Source organism: Vipera berus (genome assembly GCF_964194415.1).
Source record: "Vipera berus genome assembly, chromosome: 3".
NCBI lineage: Eukaryota > Metazoa > Chordata > Lepidosauria > Squamata > Viperidae > Vipera > Vipera berus.
In genome coordinates this window covers 122,854,721-122,868,583 of record NC_138204.1, presented here as the reverse complement: position 1 = coordinate 122,868,583, position 13,863 = coordinate 122,854,721, and the positions used below count along the sequence as shown (strand labels likewise).

Below are 13,863 nucleotides of genomic sequence, written 5' to 3'. Positions count from 1 at the left end.
TTCTATTTATGTTTGAAGTTTTTGACCCAGGACTTGGCATAGCTATCAAAATGGATCTGGCCAAACCTGCAGTTGTACAGTCAGGGAAAAAACAATGCTGTCCAGAGTCGTAAAGACTGCGGAGAGAATAATTGGGTGTACTCTTCCTACTTTAGATCAAATCTATGCCTCCAGGTGTTATAAGAAAGCTGTGGAGATTGTGCAGGATTGCACGCACCCCGGAAATGATCTCTTTCAGCTTCTGCCTTCTAGAAGGAGGTATAGGGTCATAAAGACCAGGACCAGCCGCTTGAGAAATAGTTTTTATCCAAAAGCGGTTTTGGCTTTGAATGCAGCAGAATGCAGTTTCTGAGAGAACTTCTGTATTTAGTTTTTAGAGTGTTAGAGTGTTTTTAGGGGTTAAATGTGTATATGTGGGGTGGGTGGTATATTGATATGTATTTTGTTGTTTTTGTTGGGTTTTGTGGGGTTAATGTGGATTTTTCAATTTCGTTGTTCTGTATGGGACAATGACAATAAAGATTATCATATCGTATCTATAGACAAATATGTAGATCAAACCAGGATTATGAGCAGCTGTATTAAAAGTGGGAAACAGAAGGCACTGGCTTATTGATCAGGCAAATCGGTAAGTCGGATTCCAGAAACAAAATGTTTCATGAGTAGTGCCATTCAATGCTACATGCATCATGATTCTCCTCAGTGTCAAAGAGTTCTGTGTACACCACTTATGGTATCTCACCATATTGTCCCAGCCTAAAGCCATTAAAATCCTGATTTAAGACATCAAACTCCTGACAAGGAGGATAATAATTGATGACATCACCACAAAACACCGAGTGAGACTGAAAGCCCAAGCAGTTTGATTGTAAGTCAATTCAAGTGGTGCCAAGGTTCATTTTCTAGGCTGTTTTCATAGTTGCTTTTTATATGCTGATTTTAATTTTGTTTTCTGTTTCATAACAGTACTTCATTGTTACATAAATGCTAATGTGGACATTCAAGAGCAAGAACAAACGCTCTGCAAACCTATCTTTTATGGCAGAATGAAAAATACATAAACTAATAAGGATAGTTGAGATAAGCAAATAATAATTGCCTATTAGTTACAAATTAAATTCTTATAATTCCTTCCGTGACTCAAAAGTAACACATTTCACAAAAAAAGCTCATTAGTTCCTATTGCATTTCAAAGCTGATTTTAATTTAGATAAAGGATCAGAACACAATGTGCATGCATGTCTATAATTTATTCTGCTATATGGATTAGTTTTTCGATAAGCAGATCTAGGATGAAAGAGATATGTGTGGCTATTCATTTACGTTTGCATTGGAAGAGAAAGGATCACAATTGGCAGACATTGGCTAAAAAGGCTGAGTGATCCCTGGCATGTCATCTGCAGAAAGAGTAAGAACAAAATCCTAGATAGCAGCTCTAAGTCAATCAGTTAATCAATCAACCAATTAATTGTTCCAATTTATTTTAACCAAAGATCAGAAACAAAGTAACATTTGCATCCCAGTAACATAAAAAGAGCCCATCTGAGTACTTTATTCAAAGCTGCAAATTAACATAGATCACACTGAGATGAGTGGACCAACTATTTTCTATTTTTAAACTTCTTTATTCTTCAAGCACATTTTAGACATTTGTTACTTAGTATGTCACACTAAGGCCAATTGATTCTTTTTTATTAATTTTGTCTTGAAAGGTTATCTTTCTACTAAATGTAAACCATATAATGGATCCCTTCTTGTTTTGTTGTTGTTGTTGTTGTTAGCTGCGAAGTCGTGTCCGACCCATCGCGACCCTATGGACAATGTTCCTCCAGGCCTTCCTGTCCTCTACCATCTTCTGGAGTCCATCTAAGCTCATGCCTACTGCTTCAGTGACTCCATCCAGCCACCTCATTCTCTGTCGTCCCCTTCTTCTATTGCCCTCAATCTTTCCCAGCATTAGGCTCTTCTCCAGTGAGTCCTTCCTTCTCATTAGGTGGCCAAAGTATTTAAGTTTTAGCTTCAGGATCTGGCCTTCTAAAGAGCAGTCTTGTTTTGAGTATGTTTTTTTATTGTCTCACATCTTAAATTAATAAGCTTAATCATCACAAAGTCTAATGATTTCATAAAGAAGCAGCCACTTCAATTTCTTGTGCCCAGGAAGTATTTTGTGATTGCTGAACTGAAATAAGCATAAATAAGCCGACTAATAAATATTATGCAATCCTGCAAAGAGAATTTTCAGGTACTATGATTTTTTTTTTTAATTTATTGTATTAAAATAGTTATTGACAAACCACACTCCTTGTTGATTTCTAAGATTTTTTTTCCTGAATCATTAACTTAAAAATGCCCAAGAGGTAAGGCCCTGATCCATGTTCAAAAGAGGGGAGTACTGACATGGTAACATTCTGCTGCAGGATGTCTCTATTCAGGCCTGCAACACTCCATTGAGACTTCAAGGAAGCCAGGCCTTGAAAAAGCTGGGTAACTTGGCTGAGAGCAGAGTTCGTCTACAGCCCAGGATATCAGGAGGAATGTGGTTGTCAAAAAAAGTCAAGTTGGTGTCTATGTGATCAAAGCCCTGTTCCTTTTTATGTATGTTACTCATGTACCACCATCACCATTACTACCCCTGAACACCCCAATTTCCTGAAGTTTGCCTATTGTAGAAGGGAAGACTACAAAACATAAACGTTGACTGGTGTGACAGCTTATCGTTTTGGTTGGATATTATCATTTGATAATCACAGGATTGCCTACTTGACCTAAGGTTAACCAATTTTAAGAATCCATTCATAAATCACTATTAAAAACTTGGATTGTTAATTATGGTTTGTCACACGGATGTTCAGAGAGGATTTGGCATTTTTGTTCACCTATCAAGTGCTTCCAAAGGACCTGAGATAGGCAGATGTGGAATTTTGATGGTCTTAAAAGGTATCTTCACAGGATGTCAGTTGTTCCAAGCAAAGTTGTTCATGGTGAATTTGTCAATGCTGATGGTGTTTAAGTGGTGCTCTAGTTGTTTTGGAATTGCACCCAAGATGCCAATTATTATTGGTACTACCTTTGCTTTTGCCACAGTTGTTCTATTTTCATTTATATGACTTCTTCTGCTGTCTCCAAGTACTACCATGTCCACTACCATGTCCACTATACAGACATTTTGTTTTTCTTATCAATAATTGTTAAGTCTGGGGTGTTATGTAGCAGGTACCTCTCTTTTAATTATTATTATTATTATTATCATCTATTAAATTTATATGCTGGCCATCTCTCGATAAGGTGACCCTTACAGATCATAATATTATCACATTAATAGATAAGAAATTCACTGAATATAATAGAAATGTTGCAGAAAATGGAGATAGCTTGGTGTCTCCATTTTCAGCAACAGTTCCAATAGCTGGTTACCTGAGGAAACAATGGGCCACTAAGTAGTTGTTGTGGTGGGGAACATGGAACAATATTGGATTTTATAGAACTCTATTGCCTTTCTTTCATTTTGCTGTCTAAGCTTCTTGGCTCTTGTGTGTGAATCAAGCTGAAAGCAATTAGTAATCAGCAAATTGACCTTTACTACCAGTCCAGGCACTTGGAGGACACTGAGCTGGATCTTTGTTTATTGAGGGGGTGAGGAGAGACACAGAGAGAAAGTATGTTCAAATAAGGAATTAATTTACTATTTTTTCCAGGAAATGAGAGAAAAGACATATGATACAAAGTTCAATATTCTCTCTGGAATTCAACCCTGAAACTTTGAATTATCCTCATAGCCAGAATACAGTAGATACTAGTTCAATTCAAGTGGGCAGATCAGCTTTTTAAACTTGCAGTATTGGCTTTTTTGTGGTATCCTATGAATCAGAGCTTTGATGGGAACAATTATTTCAGTTTTAGGTCTTCACTTTTCCTACTGAAAACTAGAACTTTTAATCATTTTAAGGCACTTAAGCTATGAGTAGGCAATATTAATTTGACCTGTTGCTGTTTCATCTCTTTTGAAGTAGCCAACATAATATGTATGTAGGCAAAGAATAACTCACACAGAAAGCATGCAAAATTACTGCTCCATGCCGCCGATCTTCATTCGAAAAGATGTCATCAGGGAATTCAAGGAGAGCTGAGAAGGAAAAAGAAAATAAAATCAAACATTGAAACAGTTGAATTATAGTAAAGATATATTAATTAAACAAGCGAAGTGGTTTTTTAGACGGGCAATCTTTGTATGTTCCTATATTATGGAAACTGTCCTACAGTGCATATTATTACCAAGCTACTTCATGTTACATCTTAGTGTAAATATGTAGAATGAAATTTGATGTTATAGTAACCAGGCTTAAAAGAACTATTAAATTCTTAAAACAATAAAATTATACTTATAATACTGGGCATAATTTAGAAGCACATTTTAAAACTTTTGATTAAAATGAGACAATACAAACTTGAGAGTTTTATCATCTCTACAGTTCAGATTCGTTGCTGATTTTAGCAGTTTGGAGCAATTCTCAAATAGGTGGATTTACTTATTTTAAAATCTGTGCTAACAGATAGAGGATATGTTAACTGGAAAACAGTAATGGCAACTGTAAAGTGAACGGGGCTAAATTTATTATTTTCTCATTTTTACTGCACACAGTACTAATTGTGGGGAAAAGAATAAAATAGAATACTTCATTGGCCAAGTGTAAAGACACACAAGGAATTTGTCTCTGGTGCAAAAGTTCTCAGTGTACATGCAAAGCAACAGAGTAATAATAATCATAGTGATGATGCCAATAAAGGGGGGCGGGTAATAAAGAAGATTGTAAGGATAATAATAATACTACAGCAATACAACATGGGTAAATATACTTAGACATAAGACAATACTGTGAAAATTAGGAGTTCAGCAGAGGGGAAAAATGTTCCTGTGTCTAGTTGTTTTGGCATGCAATACCCTATAATGGTGCCCTGAGGAAAAGAGTTGAAACAGTTTATGTCCAGGATTTGAGCGGTTTGTAGATATTTTCTCAGCCCTCTTTCTGACCCGCGCAATATATAGGTCTTCTATCGAAAGCAAGCCAGTTGGAATTGTTTTTTCTGCAGTCTTACTCTCTCTGCTGGAGTCTGTACCTGTCCTGTTTGGTTTCTATACCAGTTACTGAAATATAAATGACAGACGCAATAATTCCTCTGTAGAACTGTATCAACGGCTCCAGGGGCAGTCTGAACTTCCTGAGTTGATGCAAGAAGAAACATTTTTTGTTGTGTTTTTTTAATGATGGTTCTAATGTTAAGTGTCCAATTCAAGCCCTGGGAGATTATAGAACCCAAAAGCTCACAGGATTCTAGAATAGAAGGACTCCTCTTAAATACGTTGTCATCTACAGTTTTAAGCATGTTTGGCTCCAGATTGTTCTGACTGCATCACAGGCCAGTTGTTCAACCTCCTGTTTATATGCAGACTCAACACTGTCTAGAATTAGACCAATGACTGTTGTATCATCTACAAACTTCAGTACTTTAACAGAGGAATCCCTAGAGATGCAGTCATTGGAGATGCAGTCATCTCTGTTTATGATAGGAAACACCATGTGATGTATGTTTCTTATTAATGGTACATTTGCTGCTGGACCACTATGTTTAGATAGTGATTAAGATTTTAAAAATATGAGGAAAAACATGCCTGCTTAAAGGAAAAGCCAACTGAATCAGTTCACACAATGGCAAACTCGTTGTTTATTTGGAAACCAATAGATAAAATTTGAGCCCAATCATATTGGAGTGCTATGGTTGCTCAGCAACTAACATTCATAGTCATTTTGTCAGCAGGAATGCAAGCTAATGAAGCTCCCAGTCTGAATTGGTCACTAGTAGGCATTCTGCACCTTTGATAGCTTGAATATGAAGACTCCGGTCAACGTCTTCTTTTCTCCAGCGGCATCTATTGCTGAAAAATGTGTAGTTTCTATTAAATTTTCCCTTCAAAGCGAAAACATCTAAGTGCGTGCCATAGAAATAAATTGATCAGGGAATCAAGGCTTTTGAAATATTTTTGTGTCATTTTCCAGTTTCTTACTTTTAGACAAAGCTTTCCTCTCTCAAACAGCAAGCAGAGAACCTTCCAAAGTGGTGCGTGGATATGCATATTGGAGAGGAAGCAGAGGTCCTTTTGATCCCAGGATAATAGTCTTTGATCACAAGGGATGTTTTGATCCAGAACTAGCCATCTTTTAACTCAGAAACAAACACAGAAAAAGCACTTTGCTACATAGGGTCCAAAAACAGAGGCAACATTCACTGTTTCCAACAGTGAACACGAACAGTTCTCTAGATTAGATTACAAGGCAAACATAAATATCTCTTCTCAGCATCTCAGAAATAAACTCATCCTGGTGATATTTAGGTATTTTCACTTTAACAACAAATTCAAATGCAAAATTCTGACAGATATGGTAGAAAAACAGGTCTGTTAAGTAAGAAAGAGCATATTGGGAAAAGACTTGAAGATTGCTTCCAGTCTGTACGCCACCAATGGCCCTCTGACTCATTTTCCATAGCCTACATATGCTTGATATGTTCACACTATCTCCAACGTTACGCATGAGCCTGCTCTCTTACCCTCAGTACTTTTTTCACAGCCTTCCATCCAAGAAAGTTTGAGGTTTTTCATGGGAATGGGTGGATACGTGAACAGAAGTTGTGAATACTGGGCAGGTAGGCAGGCAGGCAAGTGGGCAGGAGGAAAGGAGGAAGGAAGGCAAGCAGGCAGGCAGGGAGGGAGACAGGGAAGAAGACAGGCAGGCAGGCAAGCAGGCAGAGAGGCATCATATCACTAGTGCCACTTTATAAAACCCCAGTAAGACCACGCCTGGAATACTGCAACCAATTTTGGTCACCATATTACAAAAAAGATGTTGAGACCTCGGAAAAAATTCAGAGAAGAGCAAGTAAGACGATCAAAGGCCTGGAGACTCAAATCCATGAAGAACGGCTGCAGGACTTGGGTTTGGCTAGTCTAAAGAAAAGAAGAAATAGGGGAGACATGATAGCAGTATTCCAATATTTGAGGGGCTGTCACAAAAAAGACCCCTTCATGGATTACTGCCTTGTCGTGGCGAAGGGGCTTGCGTAATTCAATGAAGCTATGAGCTATGCCGTGCAGGGCCACCCAAGACGGACAGGTCATAGCTGAGAGTTCTGACAAAACGTGATCCACTGGAGAAGGAAATGGCAACCCACTCCAGTATCTTTGCCATGAAAACCCTATGGACAGTACCAAAAGGCAAAACGATATGACGCTGGAAGATGAGCCCCTCAGGTCGGAAGGCGTCCAATATGCTACTGGGGAAGAGCAGAGGGCTAGTACTAGTAGCGCCAGAAAGAATGAAGCGACTGGGCCAAAGCCGAAAGGACGCTCAGCTGTGGATGTGTCTGGTGGTGAAAGGAAAGTCCGATGCTGTAAAGATTTTTTCTCCATAGGAACCTGGAATGTAAGATCCATGAATCAAGGAAAGCTGGACGTGGTCAAACAAGAGATGACAAGACTGAACATCGACATCTTAGGTATCAGCGAACTAAAATGGACAGGAATGGGTGAATTTAATTCAGATGACCATCAGGTATACTACTGCGGGCAAGAATCCCTCAGAAGAAATGGAGTAGCCTTCATAGTCAATAAAAGAGTAGGAAAAGCAATACTGGGATACAATCCTCAAAATGACAGAATGATCTCAGTTCGAATCCAAGGCAAACCATTCAATATCACAGTAGTCCAAGTCTATGCCCCAACCACCAGTGCTGAAGAGGATGAAATTGACCAGTTCTATGAAGCCCTACAGCACCTTATAGAACTAACACCAAAAAATGATGTCCTTATCATCATGGGGGATTGGAATGCTAAAGTAGGAAGCCAAAAGATAACTGGAATAACAGGCAAGTTTGGCCTTGGAGTACAAAATGAAGCAGGGCACAGGCTGATAGAATTTTGTCAAGAGAATACGATGGTCATAGCAAACACTCTTTTCCAACAACCCAAGAGACGGCTCTACACATGGACATCACCAGACGGTCAACACAGAAATCAGATTGACTATATGCTCTGCAGCCAAAGATGGAGAAGCTCTATACAGTCAGTAAAAACAAGACCAGGAGCTGACTGTGGCTCAGATCATGAGCTTCTCCTTGCAAAGTTTAAGCTTAAACTGAAGAAAGTAGGGAAAAGCACTAGGCCAGTCAGGTATGAATTAAATCATATCCCTGTTGAATATACAGTAGAGGTGACAAATAGATTTAAGGAATTAGATCTGATAGACAGAGTGCCTGAAGAACTATGGACAGAGGTTCGCGACATTGTACAACAGGTAGCAACCAAAACCATCCCAAAGAAAAAGAAATGCAAGAAAGCAAAATGGCTGTCTGAGGAAGCTTTGCAAATAGCTGAGGAAAGGAGGGAAGCAAAAGGCAAGGGAGAAAAACATAGATATGCCCAATTGAATGCAGAATTCCAGAGAATAGCTAGAAGAGATAAGAATGCCTTCTTAAATGAACAGTGCAAAGAAATAGAAGAAAACAATAGAATAGGGAGGACCAGAGATCTTTTCAAGAAAATTGGAGAGATGAAGGGAACGTTTAATGCAAAAATGGGCATGATAAAGGACCAAAATGGCAGGGACCTAACAGAGGCAGAAGAGATTAAGAAGAGGTGGCAAAATTACACAGAAGAACTATACAAGAATGAGCTTAACGTCCCAGATAATCACAATGAGTTGGTCACTGACCTCGAGCCAGACATCCTAGAATGTGAAGTGAAGTGGGCCTTAGAAAAGCTGAGCAACAACAAAGCTAGTGGAGGTGACAGTATTCCAGCTGAGCTATTCAAAATCTTAAAAGACAGTGCAGTAAAAGTGCTACACTCAATTTGCCAGCAAATTTGGAAAACTCAACAGTGGCCACAGGATTGGAAAAGATCAGTTTACATTCCAATTCCAAAGAAAGGCAGTGCCAAAGAATGTTCAAACTATCGCACCATTGCACTCATTTCTCATGCTAGTAAAGTCATGCTTAAAATCCTACAAGCTAGACTTCAGCAGTATGTGGATCGAGAACTACCAGTAGTACAGGCAGGATTTCGAAGAGGCAGAGGAACTAGAGATCAAATTGCCAACATACGCTGGATCATGGAGAAAGCTAGGGAGTTCCAGAAAAACATCTACTTCTGCTTCATTGACTATGCTAAAGCCTTTGATTGTGTGGATCATAACAAACTGTGGCAAGTTCTTAAAGAGATGGGAGTACCAGACCATCTTATTTGTCTCTTGAGAAACCTATATGCGGGTCAAGAAGCAACAGTGAGAACTGGACACGGAACCACTGATTGGTTCAAAATTGGGAAAGGAGTCCGGCAAGGCTGTATACTGTCACCCTGCCTATTTAACTTATATGCAGAGCACATCATGAGAAAGGCAGGGCTAGATGAATCAAAAGTTGGAATTAAGATTGCCGGAAGAAATATCAACAACCTAAGATACGCAGATGATACCACTCTAATGGCAGAAAGTGAAGAAGAACTAAAGAGCCTCTTGTTGCGGGTGAAGAAGGAGAGTGCAAAACTTGGGTTGAAACTTAACATTAAGAAAACCAAGATCATGGCATCTGGCCCTCTCAATTCCTGGCAAATAGATGGGGAAGAAATGGAGGTAGTGACAGATTTTATTTTCCTGGGCTCCAAGATCACTGCAGATGGGGACTGTAGCCAAGAAATTAAAAGACGCTTGCTCCTGGGGAGGAAAGCCATGGCAAATCTAGACAGCACACTAAAAAGCAGAGACATCACCCTGTCAACAAAAGTGCGTATAGTCAAGGCTATGGTCTTCCCAGTTGCAATGTATGGCAGTGAAAGTTGGACCATAAGAAAGGCTGAGCGCCAAAGAATTGAGGCCTTTGAACTATGGTGCTGGAGAAGACTCCTGCGAGTCCCTTGGACTGCAAGGCGATCAAACCGGTCAGTCCTAGAGGAGATAAACCCTGACTGCTCTTTAGAAGGCCAGATCCTGAAGCTAAAACTCAAATACTTTGGCCACCTAATGAGAAGGAAGGACTCACTGGAGAAGAGCCTAATGCTGGGAAAGATCGAGGGCAATAGAAGAAGGGGACGACAGAGAATGAGGTGGCTGGATGGAGTCACTGAAGCTGTAGGCGTGAGCTTAAATGGACTCCAGAAGATGGTAGAGGACAGGAAGGCCTGGAGGAACATTGTCCATAGGGTCGCGATGGGTCGGACACGACTTCGCAGCTAACAACAACAAACACAAAAAAGAGAGGGTCAAATTATTCTCCAAAGCACTTGAAGGCAGGACAAGAAACAATGGTTGGAAACTGACCAAAGAGAGAAGCAACCTGGAATTAAGGAGAAAGTTCCTAACAGTGAGGACAATTAACCAGTAGGACAGCTTGCCTTCAGAAATCATGGGCGCTCCATCACTGGAAGTTTTTAATAAGAGACTAGACAGTCACTTGTCTGAGATGGTATAGGTTCTCCTGCTTGAGCGGGGAGGCTGGACTCAAAGACCTCCAAGGTCCCTTCCAGCTCTATTTTATTCTAATATATTCTAACTTTTTTTCCTCTCCCTGGATCTGTCTTTCTCCATACACAGTGAAATGAAGCCACTATTAGGTTACTTGGGTTGCAACATAACCACAGTGCTGGGTGACTTGTGGTGTGTTCCCAAGTGTGGTAAATATGAGTTGCAAGATTGCATGGCTCTCTTCGAATTCTCTATCGCCTCCTCCTTGGTGAAGGAGAGTGGGGAGATTGAGCAACAAGTTCCACTTTTGGGTTCCTCCCTGTACAGATGTCATAACTGAGATTTGGGAGGGGATAAAGCTATCATGTGAAAGACTCCTATTCTTCCCAAAGGAAAGGGGAGAAAAACCCAAGCAAACAGTAAGAAACTTGCAGCACCATCCTAAAATGCCTTCCCAGACTGAGGGAGAAGCAGCCTGGAAGCTTCTACTAGTGAAAGGACCGTGATGTAGCTCAGGTGCTTTTGGGGGGTAGAGAGTTTTGCTCTAGTGGTTAAGGTACCAGCAGGAGACCATGAGTTCAAGCCTCATCTTAGCCATGAAAGCAGCTGGCTGATTTTGAGCCAGGTTCTTTCTCAGCCCAACCCACCTGACAGGGTTGTTGTTGTGAGGAAAATGGGAGGAGGGGAAAGGTGTATTGGAGATGTTCGGCACCTTATGTTATTTGTAACAGGTTACAAATAAACAAATAAATAAATCCTGCAAGGCAATTGCTGGAAAGAGCTTCATTGGGGCTAAGGAGGCAGAAGCAATGAGCTACAACAACCTTCTCAAATTGGGGGAAAAGGCGGGAAGCACTTTTGCCTCCAACAGCAAAAGGCATAGAGATTTGATTGGAGGCAGGAATTAGTGTGCTTTCCTGTCAACATTTTAATGTAGGGCAGGTCAAGAAACAGGCACAGCAGTGATTTCAAAAATGCCATTTATTGTAATAATCTAGACCAGGGCTTTTTTTCTCATAGAACGCTCAGAACGGAGTTCCGGCACCTTTTTTGGATGGAACCTTGTAGGGTAGGCAAGGAGGGTTGTATGACATGTGTGAGTTCCGGCACCTTTTTCTTTTACAAAAAAAGCACTGATCTAGACTAACAGAATCTTGAAAGTCTGTCCAAATTTCTTTGTCCCATTTAGTACTAAACAATATCAAGGTGGGATTACTTAGTATTTCTTTCTCACCCTTCTTTCTTTCTCAATCCTGTGTAATTTTTTTCTGCCGGTCCCCTCTTACTGCTCACTCTTTCACTCTTACTGCTCACTCTGCTCACTCCATCCCCAAGACAGCACTAAATCTGCTTATACTTTCTTGGAAACAGCTTCCCTTGGGATGATGGTTTATCTGCAGCAGACAGCTTTGGTTTTCTAACAGTGCTGAGCTAAAATGCCCCATATCCTTTTCCTTTTCCTAGACTGGCTGGGGTTGATGGGACTGCAGTTTAGCAACCTCTGTACAGCTTCAGATTATAGATTAGAATATTAATTTTTATTTTATTTTATTTTAATTCCATTTATATCCCGCCCTTCTGCGAAGACTCAGGGCGGCTTACAAGCTTAGCAGTAGCCTTCATTCTATGTATATGCCTGCTTGTTAGGGCTTTCACACACACCCCAAGCGGCATTATTACAAAGTCAGCTTATTGCCCCCAACAATCTGGGTCCTCATTTTACCTACCTCGGAAGGATGGAAGGCTGAGTCAACCTTGAGCCTGGTGGGACTCGAACCTGCACTAATTGCAGGCAGCTGGTGTTACTTAAGGAGGCATCAGCCCACTGCTCCACTAAGGCTCTTCATCATATAATGATGAAAATGATTTTTGTAGTTACGTATAAAACATATTCAGTATTACATTGAAGTAGTCTTCATGCTGCCCCTCTTACAATTTGAGTTTAAGATTCCTGCCCCAATTTGAGCCAGACAAACAAGCAAAGGGGACATCACACTTCACCCACCAGTGGGGCCCAAGGAAGGGCGTATCCATCATTGCTGTCAGTGTGAGAAATAACCCCTTCACTGGTGGAGCTCCTTATAGATTATTCATGACTACCCAGCCATTCTAGATCACTCTTACGGGAGGTGAAGATATAGTTAAACATTGTGTGACAGGTCCTGCTTATCAGGGCTCATAATTATTTATAGATGTACCCTGAATTTTCTCATTCTTTCAGATAGCAGCAGCCTTCGCATCTTGTGACAGTGAATTCCATAAATTCATGTGAAGAAAGAATTTTTTAAGTATTATTATTATTACATTTGTAATGTTATGAGTGACGGAGAAGATGTTTTAGCCACTTTTTAAATACCATTTCTAATTCTGGAAATTATTATCATGCTGTTGAGACTCAAAACACTTGTACCTAGCTTTAAATACAGAATAAATCAAAGGTTTAAGAAAACTGAAAGGCATGCCTGTAATCCCCTCTTTAATCCAAGGATCTTGGTGTAACTGTTTTTATCTGTAAGAAAAGCAGCATTCACCCCATACAATTTTTATCTACAGTAAATAGACAAAGTGTGGGGAGGATGAGTATACATCTTTAACTACTCATGTACATTAAAATGAATGTTCTGCCGAAGTTTCTTTTTTTGTTTCAAATGATACCTATATTGAAAAAGGATGCCAACCTTGATGAATGGCAGAAGGGTATTAATAAACTTATCTGGGCGGGGAAGAAACCAAGAGTTAAATTTAAGATTCTGCAAGATGCTAGGGAAAGAGGGGGACTCAAGGCGCCTAACTTGAAATTGTATTATGATGCGGAGGTCATGACATGGGTTAGCGATTGGCTCATTTTAACTAATAAAAGAATACTTCATCTTGAGGGTTGGGATTTGGTATATGGATGGCATGCATATTTGCTTTATGATAAAAAGGTAGACAGGGCTTTTAAATCTCATATTCTTAGAAGTGCCTTGCTGCGTGTCTGGAAAAAGTATTATTATAAGTTAAATTATAAAATACTGATTTGGGGAATTCCCGGACACGCGATAGAAGGTGTATCTATGGGAGTGAGTTTGGATATGTTTTCCTATAAGGAATAACTTAGATTGGAAGGGAATAATTGGCAACTTAAGTCATTAGATGAGTTAAAACAAGAAAACATAAGTTACTCTTGGTTCCAATACACCCAACTGAAAGCTAGGTGGAAGCTGGACCAGAAGGTTGGCATTACAATTACAGATGAAAACTTAGTAAAACAAATTAGAGATTTAAATCGTGCACATATAAAGAGGATATATAATGTTTTAATTGAATTGGACTCGGAAACGGAATTAGTTAAAGATTGTATGATAAAGTGGGC

General features: G+C 39.8%; 1 protein-coding gene across 2 annotated transcripts in view; it reads right to left on the bottom strand.

Moving 5' to 3' along the window:
- SLC24A3 (solute carrier family 24 member 3) overlaps window positions 1-13,863 on the bottom strand; it is a 188,157-nt gene that overhangs the window by 69,746 nt on the left and 104,548 nt on the right. For both annotated transcript variants that reach the window (XM_081325253.1, XM_081325254.1), the window contains exon 3: window positions 4,047-4,123. In XM_081325253.1, coding sequence (XP_081181379.1) covers window positions 4,047-4,123 — 77 coding nt within the window. The remainder of the gene's footprint in view (window positions 1-4,046; window positions 4,124-13,863) is intronic.